This window comes from Coturnix japonica, chromosome 2 (assembly GCF_001577835.2).
Source record: "Coturnix japonica isolate 7356 chromosome 2, Coturnix japonica 2.1, whole genome shotgun sequence".
In the NCBI taxonomy this organism is placed as follows: Eukaryota; Metazoa; Chordata; class Aves; order Galliformes; family Phasianidae; genus Coturnix; species Coturnix japonica.
This window is the reverse complement of record NC_029517.1, coordinates 14338136-14358263: the sequence shown is the minus strand read 5'-3', so window position 1 is coordinate 14358263 and position 20128 is coordinate 14338136. Positions and strand designations below refer to the sequence as shown.

General features: G+C 41.7%; 1 protein-coding gene across 2 annotated transcripts; it reads left to right on the top strand.

Moving 5' to 3' along the window:
* The first annotated feature begins 3495 nt into the window (after nucleotides 1-3495).
* Nucleotides 3496-18295, top strand: LOC107308972 (highly reducing polyketide synthase cnsI-like). 2 transcript variants are annotated; one of them, XM_032443058.1, is made up of 8 exons: nucleotides 3496-5169; nucleotides 5480-5569; nucleotides 7192-7255; nucleotides 7363-7516; nucleotides 8428-8588; nucleotides 9767-9970; nucleotides 10414-10595; nucleotides 10862-18295. In XM_032443058.1, exons 3-8 carry the CDS (start codon nucleotides 7192-7194, stop codon nucleotides 16418-16420), a joined length of 6324 nt encoding a protein of 2107 aa, XP_032298949.1. In that variant the 5' UTR covers nucleotides 3496-5169; nucleotides 5480-5569; the 3' UTR covers nucleotides 16421-18295. The 2 variants fall into 2 exon arrangements, with proteins under 2 accessions (XP_032298949.1, XP_015708791.1); XM_015853305.2 differs by having other exon boundaries at nucleotides 3496-5569.
* Nucleotides 18296-20128: the final 1833 nt, after the last annotated feature.

The window sequence follows — 20128 nt, the reverse complement described above, 5'->3', positions numbered from 1 at the left end:
CCGACCACCTGGATGGGGCGATGTGCTCAGTTGGTTGCCTACCTGCTTTTTCTGTTTGCATGCACGGCTGCCATCAAAGATAGGTCTTTGCCTCCAGTGCTTGGCAGCAACAGTTTGTATCCGTGACTTTAAACATGTGCAGATGATGGGAATGATGGGGATGTAGCCTGGTGATGAGCTATGTGGTGAGTGAATTCATTATTTCTTCTAGTGAAACTTATCTACTTAGGTAATAACTATTCTAAAGAGAACTTTGAGGTTACTCTGGCTCCAGGATGTGGGATGAGCTCATATTTATTCACACTGAAGATTTGCTTTTGTTATGCATAATAATTCTGTGGAATTGCCATCCACTGAGCAGTATCAGGATGAGTCAGGGTGCGTGACTGCTGCTCCTCTGATCAATTCTAAGAGTGGTGTTTGCTGTGATTATGTAACCTTAGGCCATGCGAGGAGGGACAGTGCCAATGCAGGTGGTCAAATCGTATGAAAAACTGTGACTGCCTTGTGTGGTATGGAAGAGTTGTCAATGTGTGTTAGGTGTGTTGTGGGGCTTTTCAGGAATTTCTGTACTTAGTTGAGTTTATTCATTTTTAGGAAGCGTGAAGTTGCATGTAGATTTTTAACTGACTAAATCGTGGGTATCCAACGTTTTGACTTGTCTGGGCTGCACTGTGTGAGAATGAATTTGTCTTGGGTCTTTGCTTGATCTGAGAGAAACCACTGAGCACCTAGGCTTACACAATCCTGAAATAAATAAGCAATGTCTCTCCTGAGTTTGTGATGATCGACTTATTGCACGGCGATGGCAAATCCATTTTATGGACAACAACATGGGTAAGGCGTGATTGTGAAGCGAGGGATATTTTCCTCTGGTAAGAAGAGGTCTTAAGGAAGTCTGGTAAAGAGATGTGATCAGATTTGATATCTGACTGCAACTCTACGTTCCATTTGAAAACTTTTAGGTAAAGTTTTTATGTCAGTGGAAAATGGAGACACGCAAATACCAAAAATTGGTGAGTCTTTTCAGCAATCTTGAAATTTATTCTCAAATCCCTTTATCCAAACAGAAAACAAGACTGCATATTTTTCACTGTTTGCAGGACTGTATTTAGGCAAAGTATCAAAATTTGCCATTATCTGCCACAGCTTGAGTGGGCGCCACCCCCCCTGTGCCCTGATTTCATCCCAGACAGCACCAATTATACACCTGTGTTTACATCTCCATATCCATATCCATATCTCCATATCCTTACATCTGGTCTCCATAAATATTCAGCAAGCATCAATGAATGTCGATGGGTGCAAATTTTTCAGCATGGAGGAATTCAGTTCCACAACTTTGTTGCATATGTACTTGTACGCCAGACACCATTCTGTCAGACTGCCCCTGTGCTGCCGTGTGTCATATGGCAACAACATATTGGTGTTATTGGGATATTGGATATTGGGATATTGGGATATTGGTGGGAAGGTTCTACCTCTCCTGCTATACCACCAACATCTGCCTTTGACATCTTGGGCCAACATATTAGAATAGGAGGCATTACTTTTAGAGGAGCCCCTGCACATGGGAATGGTGGTTGGAATTTCAGCTTGTTAATACTGGTTACCAGGAAGACAAGGTGAGCTGCTTGATTGTATTGTTTAAGCTCTGGGAATATTTCTTTTAGAGCTGCCATAAGTAATAATTCCTGTCTGCACAGTGATTTCAGAATAACGAAAACTGCTCTAAATTACACTTTTAAAACCCTGGAGGGCCATAAGTACTACGTAATGTGAGGATAATGGAGAACCTCATCAACTTTTGCATCACTACTCCCTTTATAAGAATTATAGAATTTTTTTCCTCAATAAATATAAATTATTTCAGAACTTCAGTGGAAACTGTAAGAAGTCAACCGCTTTAAACGTTATCTTATCAGTGATGGGGATATTGCCTTTGCAGGTGTTGTTATATTACACCTTCGAAAGCTTCCTTGTAAAATTCCCGGTAGGGTCAAGTAAGGGGAACAAATGATATAATTCTAGCATTTATGATGTTACCTATATAACCCATAAACTTTCATAGCTTATTACGGGAAAATAACAGTATACTTCACATGGATGGAAACTTTCTGCTAATCAATATCTGTGCCATTTTTCCTGTAACAAGAGAATGTTGGCAAAATTATCTCCTTCTCACGTCAGTCAAGATTGCCGAGGCATACGTATTTTTTTGTTATCAGCGTGACCAAGCAAAATAGCCCACTGTTGCTGTTGCTGTTGCGCATTCAGATCTTGTATCTTCACTCTTTTTCCTTGCTGGTCACCTACTGGAATACTGTTTAGAGAAATCTTTCCTGTTAGGCGAGGGATCTTCTGAGATTACTGTTTTTAAGAGAAAAATGTACCCATTGCTCCTACTTCCCATTTACCTTTCTTGGATAGAAATTGTTCACTTACTGAGAGTCCTTTCTGTCCATTTTCTGGATCATTCCAGTGCCTCTACTTGGAGTGGTATCAATGACATCCATCTCACCTACATTTAGATGTCTGTAGTGTAGGTAATTTTATGTGAGTGAGCTGTCTAAGTTCTCATTGTTTTTGGAGGTCTAAATGTTGTGAATGGGAGGCTGGAAACTGCATTGGTCAAAAGGCCAGCTCTCTGCAAAACTCCTCTACTTTTGTGGACTGTATGTCCACAGGCTGTAAAGGACACTTAGACACTCATCTTCCCGATGACTGTACTGTCACAGTCTAGAGTGACAATTGGTCAGTGGGCAATTCTTTGTAAAGACTCTTCAATTTATGTGCGCACCGTTTAGTGTTTAAATCTGCAGTTGAACCCAACTTCATAGAATCATAGATTGGCTTGGATTAAAAGGGATCTCAAGGATCATCAAGCTCCAACACTCCTACTGCAGGCAGTGCCGCCAACTTCCACATTTAATACTAGACCAGGCTGCCCAGGGCCCCATGCAACCCAGCCTTCAACACCTCCAGGGATGGGGCATCCACAGCCTCTCTGGGCAGCCTGTTCCAGAACCTCACCACTCTCACAGTAAAGAACTTCCCCCTGATATTCAACCTAAATCTTCCCTCCTTCAACTTAAAACTATTTATTTCCCCTTGCCCTGCTGTTATCTATCCTTTCAAAGAGTTGTCTCCCCTCCTGCTCATAGGCTCCTGTTAGGTACTGGAAGGCTGCAATGATGTCACCTCAAAGCCTTCTTCAGGCTGAACAAGCCCAGCTCCCTCAGCCTGTCTTTGTAGGGGAGGTGCTCCAGCCCTCTGATCATCTTTGTGGCCCTCCTATGGGCCCTCTCCAACAGTTCTCTGCCTTTCTTGTGTTGGGGGCCACATACCTGGACGCAGCACTCCAGATGGGGCCTTATGAGGGCAGAATAGAGAGGGACAATCACCTCACTGTCCCTGCTGGCCATCCACTTCATGATCCACACACCTGCCATTTCCATATAGTCTGTTTACAGGAAATATTTCTTATAAAGGAGTGATCTGAGAGTAAATATTAATATTACAGTGCTGAATATTAGGATACGTTTCCTTCTAGGTTAATCTTTTATGCTGTAAGGTGCCAAGGAATGCCATTTTGCTTCACACTTTGAACTTTTTTATGGCTTTTAAAGGAAGCCATATGTTCTTTGTACTTGATATTTCTGTGTGATGATATATCAGCTGCCTTTTCGGGAAGCAGCTTTGTTTCATGTAACGTCAGTATCAATTGTGGTCATGAGTAATTTTATGTTTACGACATTATTTTACAGTAAAAGACAGGCTTCTAACTTAGGGCAGACTTAGGTTTTCAAAGCAGCATAGTATGATTTCTGATTGTTTTCTGAATGCAGTAGAGAGAGCTTTTATTCTCAGTCCAGGCTGTGTGACAGTAGAACCATGCCTTGGTCAAGCAAATACCATTCCCTAGACTGGGAGAAAAAATTGCCAGTGAATTTTGGAGGATGCAGAAAGTCGTAGGCCTTTTCATTTATACAGTAACTACACAGATAAACAGTGCTATAAACTGAGGTCTGAACCTTCAGAAGATTCAAAGTTAAAAACAACAGCAAAAGTAGAACTTGCCTAATTTCTGTGTCTTTTGCCCGAGACCCTATAGAACAGAGCAACTGCTGAACTACTCATACAAACAGTGAGGCAGTCACATCTTCACCTGTACTATATGTCCAGAGGCTGCGTGGAGCATTTTCTTGCGCATCTTTTTTTCTGTCCAAAAAGTCTTTATGCTCTGTGGTGGATTTCTGTTCTGTTCTGTGCTGGTTTCCTCTGCCTGTGGCTGCGTACTGGGTTTGGTTGGGATGGAGTTAATTTTTTCCACAGCAGCCTGTATGGTGCTGTGGTTTAGATTTGTTACCAAAAAGGGGTTGCTAATACATCTCTGTTTTAGATCTTGAGCATCAAGTCTTTATCATTCTGCTACTTCTATGAATAGTCTGGGGATGAGCATGAAGACAGATGAGCAGGGGTCACATCTGGGATGTGTGACCTGAATTAGCCCAGGAGATATCCCATAGAATATAACACCATGCTCTGTGATAAAACTATGTGGAGTTTTACCAAGGTGGCCATTGCTCAGAGTCTCACAGCTCATCAGTATGCACATGAGAGGTGGCTAGCGATTGCCTTTGCTTCACCTGCTTGTTTTTTCCTTTTCCTTCTTTACCTTGACCAATCGATAATTCTTGCTTTTTTTGAATTCTCTTTGATTTCTCTTTTGATTTCTCTTTGTAAGAGGCACAAAACATAACCATGTTGCTTTCCAATCCAGTGCAGGCACATCCCACAAGAAAAAAATAGGTGACTCAGAGACACCATCAGACATCTTAGTTTGGTGTATAGAATCAGTAAGGGAATTATACAGTTTTCTAGAACCATGGTATATTACTATCCACCTTTACTAACGTGTTGGGTTTTTGTTTTCTTTTTTAATTATTCCCAGCACAGCAGAAAATTCCAAATATTACCAGCACTGCGTAAATTCTGTTGGTAGATCCCCTGTGACTCTCTGGGAGAAAGCAAAAGCAAATTAATACATTTGGGAGCTGTGTCATTTTTTGCACAGGCACATCACATTTTGGCATTGCTTGCTGAAGAGGTCTGTGGATTTATAAGCAAGACTATGGCCAAAAAGAGGGGAAAACTGCTGTTTGATGGGTAGGTCCAGTTGAACATTTTGGTGGTGGACACTCTCCTAACTGTTTGGCTTACAGACTTTAACCCAGAAACCAGAAGCTACTGGTAGGTGGCTATAGCTCCCCAGTGGGCTGAGGAGACAGAACCACAAAAGCCTGAACCACATTTTTATTTTTGTCCTGATGTAAAACTTGATTTCTTTAAGCATTTACTACCTTCAAGGAGGGAGCTTTGAACTTTAGTCAGGGAGAGGGCAGCTGACTAATCATAATGTAATTACTCAGTTACTGTTTTTCTTCTAAAAGGCGTTCACATTTTTGCTACGTTTTAGCATGCATTTGAATAAGAAACCTCCCAGAATGCTATATAAGGGACTTCTAGAGACTCAGCCTGTCACTCACCCCTACTGGAATCACATAAGGTAAGAGTTACATTTTTCAATGGTAGCTGTCATATTTAATGTTAAAAGGAGAAATCCCTTATTTTGTCCTATTAAATGCTATTTAGGTCCTAACTTAAAACAAGCGCTTTCACATATCTTTGTGGTAAGAGTATCTGTGTTGGGCTTTGCCACTTTAGGTTAGCAGTGAATTAAAATATGCAATAGAAATAACACGGAAATCAATAGAGCAAAAGTGGAAATGAAAAGCAAATTTAACTACAAATTTAATAGTGCTTAAATTGTGAAATGGAAATAAATCAAAGCTGAAACTCAAAATGTAAATTAATGAAGAGCTTGATAGGAATAGAAACTAGAATGTGAGGTTAGTGTAGGGGAAAAAATCCTAAGTAATAGATGTGTTTAAGATCATATTTATTTCCGACTATTTGGAAGGGATCTCCAGTCTTAAAAACAGGAGATTAGGAAAGAACCAGAAGTAAACATTTTATGGCATTTTACATTTACTATGACTGTTAAAATAGAATTTAATACTAGAAAGCTAGATCCTGACTTGCTTGTATATGCTAGTTTGTTCCCTAACTTTTTATCGCACAGTATGAATCTTAAGAGTTGTTTTAATTACCCATTCCAAAGATAACCTCCTTGAAATCATAGAGGTGATCTGTTGGACAGTGAATCAGCTTCATTTCTCCTTCAAAGCAGTCAGTAAGTCTGAAGGGCTCTTTGGGACCTACTCTGCTATGATGCTACAAGATGCTTGTGTTTAAAAAAAACCCTTTCACTGTGAATCTTCTCAGCAAGGGCTTTCAGGCAGGATTCTTTGGATGGAATTCATTTTTGTCTCCCAATTTAAATTCCCAGAATTAAACAAAGAAACTGACAAAAGAATCTTTGAAATCTATGCTGAGAAATTTCATTTGATACAATTTTTTCCCTTACCTTAATGTTAGTTGAAAAACGTCATGGATTTCTTTTAAATTTCTCATTTATCACAAGCTTTCTCTTTGAAGCTGTGGATGGGATACAAGGCAAGTGACTCCAGAGGCTGTAGCGGTGCTATTTGCAAATTGCTCAGTGTCAGGAATACAGAGGCTTGCTGTTGGTGGCTTTGAGCATAGTCTGTTCTCTCATTGAACCTCTCCAGTAAGAGGCAGTTTAGAGAAAAGGTAGGCAGCCATGGGATCCGCCAAAGCCCTGCCAAGAATAGGATTTTCTTTTCATGCGCTTTTTCAGAGAGTGGATGAAGCAACTTTTGTTCCTTCCCTTATCTGATTGTCTGTTGGCTCTTTAGCTGGTCTGATTTTAACTGGTAACACGCAGAACCTGTTTGGGAACTGTGCTTTCCGCTGAAGAGCAGATGAGGTGGTGATGGGTGTATCAGAGGCTAAAGAGTAAAAAGAGAGGTCTGTGTGTTAGGGAGTCTGGGGAATTAGTTAGGGACTTTCCTCTAAATGCAGAGTGTTAATGAGAAACACTCCTAAGGTCTGGCCACCTTTCTCACTGCAGCCAAAAACAGGGCAATCAAAATAAGCCAACCTTTGAGCAAATCTGTGTACTTATGTGATGATAATCTTTTAAACTAATATTTATCTTACGGTTAATGTAAAGTTGTATATTTCTAACTACACTTTGCTGCCCAGATGATGAAGATGGAGACAGGAGATGAAATTGCTATTGTGGGAATAGCCTGCAACTTTCCCGGAGGTAAGTTTTGAGTAAATACAAAGCAGGATGCTGATTAAATATTGAAAGGCACGGTCACTTGTTAATATTGAGGTGGAGTAAAACATGTTTTCCTATTTGTACAATAGGTGAAGGAATTGACAATTTCTGGAAAGTGCTGGAGGAAGGCAAAAACTGCACAGTAGAAATACCCCCAGAGAGATTTAATACCAAAGAGTGGTATGATCCAGACGGTAACAAGCCAGGAAAAATGTATACAACACGAGCTGCTCTTCTCAATGAGTAAGTGTGTTTCTGTGCCACAGATTTTTTTCTGTAGCTAGTCTGATATGTCCCACTTTTCAGAGAGAGCAAGCCACAGGGAGATTTTATATATTGGATGTAGAAGCGGGTTTTCTTTCATCTCACACATTGATCTTTTAGTTTTCAAATTTCAGGAATTCCTGTGATGGGACAGTTATGAGCACACTTCTTTGCAGGCTGTGATCTTTGGATCAGCATAATGCAAGTTGTGTATGCATACTTGTCATGCAATGAATGCATGTACGTTTTGGGTATATGCACATACATTATATACAAAAGTGTGTGTTTCAGATCTGAGATGGGCTACAGCCTGCCAAAGGATTTGTAAATCCAACTTCTGGCCTGTGGCAGAAAGTGGCAGAGTATGGACTCTGATAACGGTCTGCCTGTTGAATCTTGCCCAGTTTCAGTTTGAAGGTTGACCAGATCTGCTGGACTTCAGGTCGTAATTTTGTGATTGCAGGGGCAAGTAGCTCTATTTAAAATGAAGCTGTGCAGTTTTAATACAAAGTAAGGAAGTCCACATTTGTTAGATGTTCAAGAAGGGCTTCTTATGCTCAATTTGCTTGTGAAGGTGTCCACTTCTTATGAACAGTATTATGAGAACCCTGAACTGGACCATAATCAATCCTGCTTTCCCCTGAACTTGTACTGTCATGAAACAACAACAACAAAAATAATAAATTTAAAAAAATATAAAATAAACAATAATAAATAATAAAATATAAATAATAATAATAATAATAAAAATAATAATAAATTCACCCTTTTGACTCAAGTCAGTCCTTCATCATACTGGGGAATTATGTGTGCATAAATATTGGTTAATAATCTGTCTAGATTTAAATGAGTATTTTATATTCTGCTCTTTTTTGTTCTGTTTGCTTTAGATTTAACACATTTGACAACCAGCTGTTTGGAATAAATAGTATGGAAGCCGAAAGCATGGATCCACAACAGAAGTTATTGATAGAATGCACATACAAAGCACTGGAGGATGCAGGAGTCCCTGTAGAAGCCATCAGTGGCACCAAAACAGGTGTTTTTGTTGGTAAGACATAATTTCATGGTGAAGAATGTTCACTTTACACTCATTAAAATTGAACACTCCTTTTTAAGTTTATGTCTATCTCTGGCATAGGTGACCTTAAGGCTACTGCATTATGACACTACCGGAAAATTTTGATGAAGACAGACTCTTAGGTCACTGTAGAAGTTCATTATTAACGTTTAATTCAAGTTAATGTAATTAACACATCTACTTTTAGATGTCCCGGTTAGTACCTAGATGCACTGGTGTTGACAGAAAACAGTTAAAGTCTTCACCTCGCCAAGCCCTTTCCAAGACTGATACTCTCAAGCTAGTCTGACACCTTGGTATTTAGCAGTATACCAGTGGTTAAGGTGTTTTTGAGCTTAAGATTGTTTGAAAGCACCAGACATCATCCTGTAGTTAGTAGTATGCTACCGTGGTGCACTTGTCCAACTGCTGTTTGTCCCAAGGAGCTAACCCGTTTTTGGTTGGTGTAGTGTGCGTCTATTTCTAGAGTTGTCTAGCATAGTAAGACTGACAAAAGGTTAGGGACAAGCTATTTATGTTGTTCTACGGTCTGGAATATGCTCTTGCTACACCAAGGTGATCGTTCCTTGCTCTCTATATACATGTACTGCATTTTCCACACATGCCTTTGTACTTGAGATCCACTATAATGCAAGCATGTGTGTTCTGAGGGAGGGGGTTCAAATACTCCCCCAGAAACATGTCCTGTTCCTTTTTACTTCTCTGTTAACTTAATGGATCACAGTGAGCAAATTAAAGATACATGAAGAACACTTGATGTGACTGGGTTGTGTGATATTTAACTTAGAGCATCTGAGGAACTGAAGGTAATGCTCCGTAAGTTTCTGTTCCAGCTGCCCTCATTCTAACCTGTTAGTATCTGTTAGTATCTATTGTCATAGATAAGCCAAACCAACTACTCTGAAACTGAGATTCAGGGACCTAAACAGGCTATGTATACCTTAACTGTGTCATACAATGAGCTAAGCCAGTAGGATAAGTATGTAGTTTACTGTCTTTTGACTTGAGTAGAAAACGCTTCACAGTAGGAGTCCTTTGCTAAGTAGGTTAATGATGAAACAGAAAGATCAAAACACGGTGTCAAGTTCAGAGCTATACATCCCTTTTGTTTGCTCAGGGCAATGTGACATGTCTTTGTATTGTTACAGGCCTTATGAATCGAGACTTTGAAATCATAAGAAGCAAATCAGTAAGTGAAATAAATCATTATGCTGGTACAGGATCAGCAATGAGCATAGCTGCTAATAGGGTCTCCTTCACGTTTAACCTGACTGGACCATCGCTGACAGTTGACACTGCTTGTTCGTCATTTCTTTTTGCTCTGCATTATGCCTTGCGCGCAATTAAATCAGGTAATGGAACTGAGGAGATGGCAGGCAAAGAAACTTTGCATGTATGATGTAGTATGAAATTGCTGAGATATTACTATTTCATGTTTTCATTCTTCCTGAGATGTGATTAAGACCTTCATGTTCACCAGTAGGTGCCTGAATGGATTCCAGTGCCTCAGAAATATGCACTGTACCTGCAGAAGCAGTAATCCTTTTGCTGCAGGAAATTCTGTTACTTTCTCTAGCATATCCTGTTATAATTTTAGATAACTGTATTGGGTACTTTTCAACATCCAGTCACAATGTCAGATTCAATCTTAATAATAAAGATAGCACGGCTAAATTAGAGTATCAGTAAAGTCTTTCTGTAATATCTATCTTTTCAGTCAACCGTGTTATAGTTAATGTGTTTCTATGGGTGACCTTGAACACCTCAACTGAAATATGTTTATATTTTACTCCAGGAGATTGTGAGGCAGCTATTTGCGGTGGTGTGAACAGCATAATAGTTCCCAGTACCTTTGTGTCTCTCAGTAAAGCAAAAATGATCTCTCCAGATGGAATGAGTAAACCCTTCTCCAAAAAGGCAGATGGCTATGGAAGGGGAGAAGGCTGTGGTGTTGTTTTGCTCAAACCACTGAAAAAGGTAAGATTGTTGGTGAAGAAGCCTAAAATAAGCCTGGCTTCTTACTTGAATTTTGTATTTCCAGTTCTCAGAATTACCGTAGCAAAAAGCTTTTCTAATTCAAGCTCACTATTAGCATTAAGGAAACATTTATGCATCTCTCCTGCACCGGGAAATATACCTCAGATTTAAGGGTACTGATACCATCTGTCTATTTTGGGTTCTTTTTCTTGCAGATAGATAAAGGATGAGATGCTTAAAGATGATTTTCTCTTTCTGTGAAACAGGCAATGGAAGACCACAGCAAAATCTGGGGTGTTATAAACATCAGTGCAGTCAATCAGAATGGTCGGTCTATAACGCCAATCACAAGGCCATCCCAAGTAGAGCAGGAGAAGTTACTGCGCAGCATTTATGAAGGTCGCGTAGATCCCTCAGTTGTGCAGTACATTGAAGCCCACGGGACAGGAACTGCTGCTGGAGACCCCACGGAAGCTGCAAGCCTTGGTAATGTCATTTGTAAAAACAGACCTTCCCAAGTTCCTGCTCTGAAAATTGGTTCGGTGAAAGGAAATATTGGCCACACTGAGTCAGCTGCTGGAGCAGCAGGTTTGATCAAAGTGCTCCTGATGATGCATCACGGGAAGATTGTTCCATCTTTGCATTACTCAAAGGAGATGAGCAGCATCGATACAGAGAAGCTGAACCTTGCCATTCCCACTGCGGTTGAGCCCTGGGAAGATTCCAGTGAGTATGGAAGAGTAGCTGGCATCAACTGCTTTGGATTTGGAGGAACCAATGCCCATGTTGTAGTCAGGCAGGTTAAGCAGACAGAGCCTCTTCCTGCCTATAAGAGGCCGCTGGAATTAGTCCTGCTGTCTGCAGCATCAGCTAAGTCCCTTCAGATGACAATGGTAGACATGGCTGAGCATCTGAGTACAAGAAGCTGCATAAGTCTCCCAAGCCTGGCCTATACATCTGCCTGCAGAAGAAGCCACATCAACTACCGGTATCGAAAAGCATTTGTGGCAAACTCTCTACAACACTTGCAGCAAGAAGTTATGTCAGCAGCAAGCACTGACTTTGGCATGTCAAAGGTGGAGCCTCAACTGGTGTTTGTGTTCTGTGGCAACGGCGTAACATTGAAGGAGTTCAGTGAGGCACTGCTGAACTCAGAGCCGGTGTTCAGGGACAAGTGTAAGGAAATAGAAGCGCTCTTTCAGAAACACGCTCCCATCAGCCTTCTGCCAGCAAGAGGTCGCAGCTCGAAGGAGTTGCTGAATCCAGAACTCTCCCAGCCCATGCTTTTTGCCCTGCAGGTTGCCTTAGCTTCTCTTCTGAAGTACTGGGGCATTAAGCCAGTTGCAGCAGTTGGCCATTCCGTGGGGGAAGTTGCCGCAGCACATTTTGCTGGGTACCTTTCCCTGGCAGATGCGGTCAAAGTGATTTATCACCGGAGCAGGCTGCAGGCAAAGACTGCCGCGGGCAGAATGCTGGTGGTTGGAAACATCCCCGTTCAAGAGATTGCTGAATATCTGCGTTCCAACTTGGGAAGGGTGTGCATTGCAGCTTTCAACAGCCCAGTTTCCTGCACCTTGTCTGGAAATCCAGACGATGTGGACTTGGTCCAGAAAGATTTAGCAGAAGCCTTCAGCCACAGAAACATCTTTCTTCATGTTTTAAATGTCCCAGCTGCCTACCACAGCCCTAGCATGGATGTGATACTTGGGGAGCTGGAGCGGAGCATAGATCCTTTAGAAGAACAGAAAGGTGACATTGAAGTAATTTCAACACTGACGGGGGCAGCGGCTTCTGCAAATGACTTCTCTCGTGGCAAATTCTGGGCCCAGCATACCCGTGAGCCCGTTGCTTTCTCTCAAGCCATAGAAACTGCAGCTAGAGGCTGGGAAAATGTAGTGTTTGTTGAAATAAGTCCTCATCGTGTGTTGCAGCGAAATATCAAGGAGACTCTAGGAAAAGTCACTAAGGTGTTCTCTTCTTTGCAGTCTGATTCAGAGTATCAGGTACTCTTTAGCTTGGTAGGAAATCTGTTTGAGCTGGGCTATAATCCCAACTGGCAGCACTTTTATGAAGGATATCAAAGTGTTCCAGTGACCATTCCACGGTATCAATTTGATCGTAAAAGAGCTGTGCCCTCTCTGGATACCCATCAGCAAGCAAAGCCAAGTGATGTCAGCTCCAGTCATCCTTTGATTTATGTAAGCAACAGTGACAACACGGAGTTTGGCAGCCTGCTCTCCCAGGAAACAACATCGTATTTATATGAGCACAAGAACAATGGTGTGGCTTTAGTTCCTGGTGCTTTTTATGTGGAGCTTGCTCTGGCCTGCGTGATGAACAGCTCAGGACCTAAAGTGCCTCTGAGTGCTTGCCAGTTGAGCATCAGTTTCTCAGCACCATGTGTTCTCACACAAAGTTCCCAAGTCTTGAATATCAAGCTGAGTCCACAAAAAGCAGTGACAACCTTTGAGATACTCTCTTCCTCCAATGCAGTTTATGCTTCTGGCCAAGTGAGAAAGGTGCCTGAGGCTGATGTGGAAGAAAGCACCATCTCATTTCAAGAGGTCTATCACAGATGCACATCAGTGATTAGCACAGAGGAGATCTATGAAGCACTGTCTCAGGTTGGCTTTCAGTATGGTTCCATATTCAGGCAACTCAGGGATGTGCATTATTGCCAGGAACTAAAGGAAGCTATAACAAGCATCAGGGTGAACAAGGAGACCCTCGGGGAGATGTACAGCTACTGTATCCATCCAGTGCTGCTGGACTGTTTCATGCAGATGACTGCCGTCATGATCTCCAGGACGCAGCAGTCCAGAGCAGGCTTTCCTTCAGGAATAGGCAGCCTGGTGGTGCTGCGACCTCTGGAGGAAGAAATGATGATATATATGAGAACAAGCAAATCCATTGGGAACTGCTTTGAGGTCTGTGGCTGCTTCATGGACAAACACGGGTCCGTTTTGGCTGAACTCAAGCGTGTTGCCATCACTTTCATGAAGCCAGCATCTTCCAAAGACAACGAGTTCATGTTTGAAAACAAGTGGTCAGAAATCTCTCCATCAAAGATGACTGGCCGTTTAGAAGCAGTGCCTAGAGTCCTAGTGTTTGCTGACAAGTTTGGGATAGCTGAGCAGCTCAGAAAATATTTGCATCCTGATTCCAGATATGTTATGTATGAAGACTGGGAATCCGTCTTGGACGACCACGCAGGGAATAAGATGAAAGCAGAGGTTGAGGATTATGATGAAGTTCTCTTCCTGTGGGGAATTCAGAAGGTGAATGAAGAGTTCCCAAGTAAAGCGGTAGACCAACTCTCAAAGTGTTGTGAAGCCTATCGCCAAGTTATCGTGGCGTTAAGAGAGAAAGGGTCTCACTGTTCAATCCGAGTGATCAGCTACAGAACAACAGAAAGAAATGTAGACCATGTTAACTGTGGGTTTGTATTGCATGGCATGACCAGAACTTGTGTTGTTGAAGTTCCAGAAATCACTTTTCAGATAATCGACCTCAGCTCTTCCAGCTCCCTGGACATCTCAGCATTATCAGATGTCCTTGTCAAACACAGAGGTAATGATTATCCAGAAATCTACATCAGCCAAGGAAGAATTTATGCATCAGAAATCAAACGCACTCCGTTTGTAGATGCAGATTACAGCCAGCACGTAAGGTCTGTCCAGAATTCTGAAGCATTCACTTTGTACACTGCTGATCCATACTCAGCAAAAGACTTGTCTGCTGAACTATTCACCAGCACTGCTACTCACCTGGAAAATCAAAGTGTTGAAATTCAAGTGGATAAGATATGCATTCACTCTGAAGATTATTTTCCCATTAGTGTTTCTAGTCGTAACTTTGGTAATACGCTCTACTGGAATTCCCAAGCAGCAGACAAACACAGACTTTTAGCTCTTGATTTCAGTGGCACAGTCACAGCAATAGGCACGGCTGTGAAGAAAATAAAAGTGGGTGATCATGTGGTTTCATGTTATCCGGCTGGTGCGTCATCTAGAATTCAGGTCCCAGGAGCAGTTTGTTTAAACGTAAAGAAATTTCCATGCTTTCAAAGCGTCCCTTGTGTGTCCTACTTCATCGTTGCATGGGAGATCTTAAATCAGAGACTACCCAAGGGGAAATATGGCAGAACTTTGGGTATTATTTCTACAGAACCATCATCGGTTTTTTGCTGTGTTCTTTCTGTGGCAGCAGAAGAGGTGGGCTGGAAAACAGTACTTGCAAGGCCCACTCCTGATATGCTGCAGCACATAAAGGCATGCAATGCCCTTGTTGTTCTTCCTCCAGCAGGCAGACTGTCTCAGGAGGATCTGGCCCACATGTACTGTCTGAAAGATGTGGTGATAGTATGTGGCCATCAACAATCGGAATGTATTCAGAATGTCGGTGGGCTTGATCATGGAAATATCAGGTTTCATATCATCATTCTTAGCAGTATCTTCCAGAAGGCATCTCTAAAGGAACTCCAAAAGGCTGTGCAAGTGTGGATCAGTTCTTTAGATATGAAACGGTTTAGATATCTGCCAGGCTCTGTCTTTCAGCAATCTGAGAACTTTGGAAGGCTGCAGTCTGCGATGTGCTCCTTTACCTGCAAATCTGTCCCACTTGCTGTACTGAGAAAGCAGAAGGATATCTCCGTTGTTTCAGATATCCCGTTGTATGAATCTAAGAAGAAGATATTTAAGCAGAATGCTGTTTATGTAGTAGCAGGGGGACTTACTGGCCTTGGCTTTGAAACTGTGAAATTCATAGCGGCAAATGGAGGAGGGTGTATTGCAATCCTCTCCAGGAAAATTCCGAGCAAGGAGAAACAAGATGAGATGAGGGATTTGCAGCTGAAATATGAAGGCAGCAAAATAGTGTCTGTGCAGTGTGACATTACTTTGACCAGTGATGTTGAGGAATCTTTCCAGATCATCGTAAAATTATTTCAAGGTTGTCCAATCAAAGGCGTCTTTCAAAGTGCTGTTGCTTTACACGATGGTCGCCTTGAAGTTCTGAAGTTTGCTGACTTTCAGAAAGTGCTGAGCCCCAAAGTGGCTGGGACCCTAAATCTTCACTGGGCTACAAGAGGCGAACAGCTTGACTACTTTGTGTGCTACTCCTCTGTTACTTCCTTTCTAGGAAACTCCACACAGGCAAACTACGCAGCTGCAAACTCTTTCCTTGATGTCTTCTGCCTCTACAGGAGGAACTGTGGTCTTTCAGGCCAATCCATTAACTGGGGTGCTTTGAACCTCGGCATATTGCTCAATCAAACCCAGATTCAAAACATTCTGGGATCCAAGGGCATAGATATCCTGGAAGTGCATGAGATTCATGAGTATCTCAAGAAGAGCTTACTTTCAAATAACCCTCAGCAAGCTGTTGTCAAGTTAAATTTTAAAACTTTATTAAATCATGTTTTTATTCGCATTATTTCTCTCAAAAATCGGTTTACTTCACTCATGTTAGAAGAATTTGGAGGCAAGCTTGAAACCTCTGAGAAATCTCAAGTCCAGGATACTGCTGCAGTCAAGTCTGAAGACTATATTACCTCAGTGATGGCTGATCTCACTGGACTAAACCCAGATGAACTGACCATGAATACACCACTATCATCATTGGGCATAGACTCTATGTTAGCTATGACAATTCAGAACCGCATCTTCCAAGACAGAAAGGTGGACGTACCTCTTCTGAAGCTACTCGATCCTCACACCACTCTGTCGAGTTTAGTAGTAGTTCTAGGAGAAACAACCAGTGCAGATGGAACTGTAGAGAAAGAAATGTCTGCAGTTGTAAGTGGAGAACGTAAGATCCGTCTGTAGAAATCCTTTCTTTCAATAATTGTGTAAAGATGAGTAGACCCTTTGCAGGATCTCAGAGTATGTCATGGCAAAGGCAAGTTAGTACATGCACATACGCTGAATGTAATCTTCTGTGTTGTCCTAGAAAAACTAACACCAGTTTGTCCTGGCATTACGCTAACTTTGTTTCTTTGGGATAGTAGTATGACATTATACTTCTCTTTTTACCTTCATTTTCAGTATTTTAAACTGTAAATATGTAGGCTATATGAATTTTCCTTGATGAGTTTGCATGTTCAAGTCACATTATGTATTTTTTAGCCATAGGAAAGTGCTGACTGAAGTGATGAGTTCACTGTTTGAAATGGTGAATGTCTATGTAAAGGAGCACTGCATTATCCCAGTTGTTTGTCATTATTACTTTTTTAGTGTACAGTAATTTTGTGATTTTTATCAAAGCTCTATAAACTGGACATCTTTTGAATGACTTTTCTAGATGTGTATTCAAGAGGTTTCTGTTTCAACAATTTAAAATTTGTATTTTGCTTCTACAGAAATGTTATAAATGGTCAGTGGAGAAGCTGTATTTTTTAGTCTTCTTTTACGTAAGAGTATATAAATGAAAATAGTAACATTTTATATGCAAAATCAAAAGTGTATTTCTGTGCTGTTTTAACTTTTATCCTTCCCCCACAACTCTTAACTTTAAATGTTTGTAATAATAACAGCTGCCCTTACTTTACTCCTAAGAGAAAATACTGACTTTCCCCTGTGTGCACTGGAGGAAACTTGGTCAAGAACTGTTTAAAATGAGGACAATGTCCTTATATTGTTTCTCCATTTTATATCCAGTAGCCATTCCCCCTCAGATTTCTCTTGCACCTCTGGGAGCATCTGGACCTAACCTTATACAGGGATAGCACTACACCTGGCTGAGAAGGGAAGGCACCTCTGTAATAGTACAACTAATGCATGGCTTGCTTGCATGCTAACAAGCATGAATGTCACTTACAGTCGTGTGTCAAGCAGACAACACACTACGTCAGGGATACATTAGATGTCCTGAAACCTGCAAGCAGCTGGAAGGGAAGGAAAAGTTATCCAGAAGCAACAGGATGGCCTGGGAGAGACACAGAAACTGACTACATTGCTCTATGAGCAGTGACAGTCCTGCATGCTTTTCTGTACGACTAAATGTCATCACTGGAGCATGAGAACAGGCCTGTGCAGATCTTCCTCAGACCCCTGAATTAATTTCAGTGTTCTTTTTCTTCATCAAATGCTGTCTAACCTGAGCTAACAGAAAGCTGCAGCTGCCCTTTCTGCCTGGAAAACAGTGTTCCGTTCATAACTGGGACAGTAATTAGATAAAACACTTGTTAAAGAAGTCAGTATCTACGTTTCACAGAAAGCTTTTAGTGACAATGTTGTTCGGTCATTGCGATTAACCTCAGGTAGCATTAACCACCTGGGGTATATTTTTAAAGGTTTTGTGCTCTCAGTCTCCAAACTCTCAATCCCATTATCAGAGGAAGGATCCCATTAGCAGGATGCACGTTCAGTAATCAGATAATCACGTCCCTAGCACGGCCTGTGGAAAAATATTAATTTTTCCACCCATATCCTGAAATGATAACGTGTGGCCAATCTGCAGAGATGCCTGCCTCCCCGGTTCTGAGTATACCCACAAATGCAATTAGTCATGTTTTCCACAGCAGTGGCATAAATTAATGGGAGAGAGAGAGAACTTTTATTTGGAAAATGTTCTTAGAGCTGCACAGTTTAACTTCTGCCCCAGGCAATTTGTAAGAGCATCTCTTTGTACTGTGAAAAGACTTTTCAGGCTGAACTACAATTTCATACAAATAAACAATTATGTTTCTTGTTTTGCATGGATCATGTAATGCTTGATGATGTGCAGGTTGGACTGCATATGTGGTTCAGACTTGCATCAGGGGCTGTGGCCCCTAGCATCACCTAGATCTGTCTCCTGAAAACTTGATTTCCCCTACAATTTTTGCACCTGCACCTGATGTACATGGCAATATGAACAAGTGCTACCAAGAGACAAAATAGCGTTTATGAGACCAAGGCTTATCTTCATTTGCCAGGATCTGAATAGTGAAAAATCAGGTATAGCACTTTGCTGGGCAATGCACAAGGAAAGTGCAGAGATCTGTGAAGGTTAGGGATTGAGGGCTTGAGAACAAGTTCATGTCCCAGTATGTACCAAACCTGCTGAAGTGGTGGACTCAAATCTGGATCTCACATATGAGTAAGCTTTGCTTGGGCCTGATGGGTTGACTAAGAACACAGATATTCTCATCTAAACCAGGTTAAACAAAGTCCATATAAAGAACCAAGCACAGGAACTGAAACTACAAGTCTTGCTTTTCTCCACTGGAAGTGAAAAGAGCATAAGATGACCTGCTCAGGCTTGCACATCTCCCTTCCACCTGTGATGCCTTTCTTATTCCTCTGGGAGATGTCAGATGCTTTTGCCATTCTCTAGGACACCAGCTTCCCTGTGTTACCTAAACCAGTAGCAGAGAAGGTGGCATGGGCTGCTTGGCTGGCCTGGCAGTGCTGGGACTAGTAAATATTTTCTGCTGAGCTGCCCTCAGCAAAATGGCACAGAAATCTCATATAAAATTACTTTGACAGACCTGGAATTCACATACTTCCCGTGGCACAGCAAGATTTTAATCCATGCATGGCTCTGGACTGTCATGCAACGAAGGGCAAATTCTTAAAACCCACCTTGCATCAGAAGACTTAACATGCTGACTGTTTGTCTGTCTAAAATGTGTTTGCTTAATTCGCCTTTGAAAAGAACAAAACGCACAGAATTCAATATGCAACATGCAAGAAGAAAGTAAGTCTGAGAAAGAGGATGAGAGAGAGGGGATCAGTTTATATTCTGTGCCATGTTATATCAAATTAGAACCATCCTCAGCATCCAGACCACTTGTCTGCAGGTGGAATTTTAGCTGCTCATCCTGCCACTCTCCATCTTATGTTGCACTATTGCTTTTTTGTTCCACCTCTTTGCTCCTTTCTGTTTCTTTCTTTCTTTTTTTTCCTCTTTTTAAAAAATTTATTTTATTTGATTCATTAGTAGAGAAAATGCTCCACGATGGAACAATCAAAAGTTATGAAAGAAAATGCCTGTAGTCCTCCTCACAGTTACAGAAGTATAATGAAAGACAGCAAAGGCTGAGCCTGGGGAGCAGCTGGCATTTCATGTACAGAGCAACCAAAGGGCAGAGAGGACACTCAGCTGCTTCACTTACCTAGGGAAAACCTACAGCTTTGGAGATAAAATGCCTCTTTAAGTATTCTGAGGAGCGCCTTTAGGCCAGGCAGCCTGTGTGCACAGGGGACACAGGGCTGGAGCTTGCAGGTCCCATGTGGAACCTGGGGCTGGGTGTGGGCTCTCACCACCCTGCAGAGCTGCTGATGGATCCTCACCCCGTGCTGAACCATGGCAGTGGGCCAGGCAAACCCGTTCCACCTAATTTTCCCCCTTGACTTTCCACTACAGCCAGACTCTTCTGCACTTCTTCCTCACACCAGCACTGGGCAGGGAGCCCGTTAGCTGGGTGCTAGGATGATGGGATGTTGGCTGTAGGAAACACAGTTCCTGAAAACATTTTAGCTGTCAGTAAGATGATTTCCTTTTAAAAAAATTATTATTTTTTTAAAACTATTTTTCCATAATCTTTTTTT

What these genes read in the sequence shown, in the direction of transcription:
- LOC107308972 (XM_032443058.1), top strand. Translation starts at nt 7,192, where the DNA reads ATGATGAAGATGGAGACAGGAGATGAAATTGCTATTGTGGGAATAGCC. An exon ending in CAAAACAGGTGTTTTTGTTG is followed by an intron (nt 8,589 to 9,766) that starts GTAAGACATAAT and finishes GTATTGTTACAG; the next exon opens with GCCTTATGAATCGAGACTTT. An exon ending in TGCTCAAACCACTGAAAAAG is followed by an intron (nt 10,596 to 10,861) that starts GTAAGATTGTTG and finishes TCTGTGAAACAG; the next exon opens with GCAATGGAAGACCACAGCAA.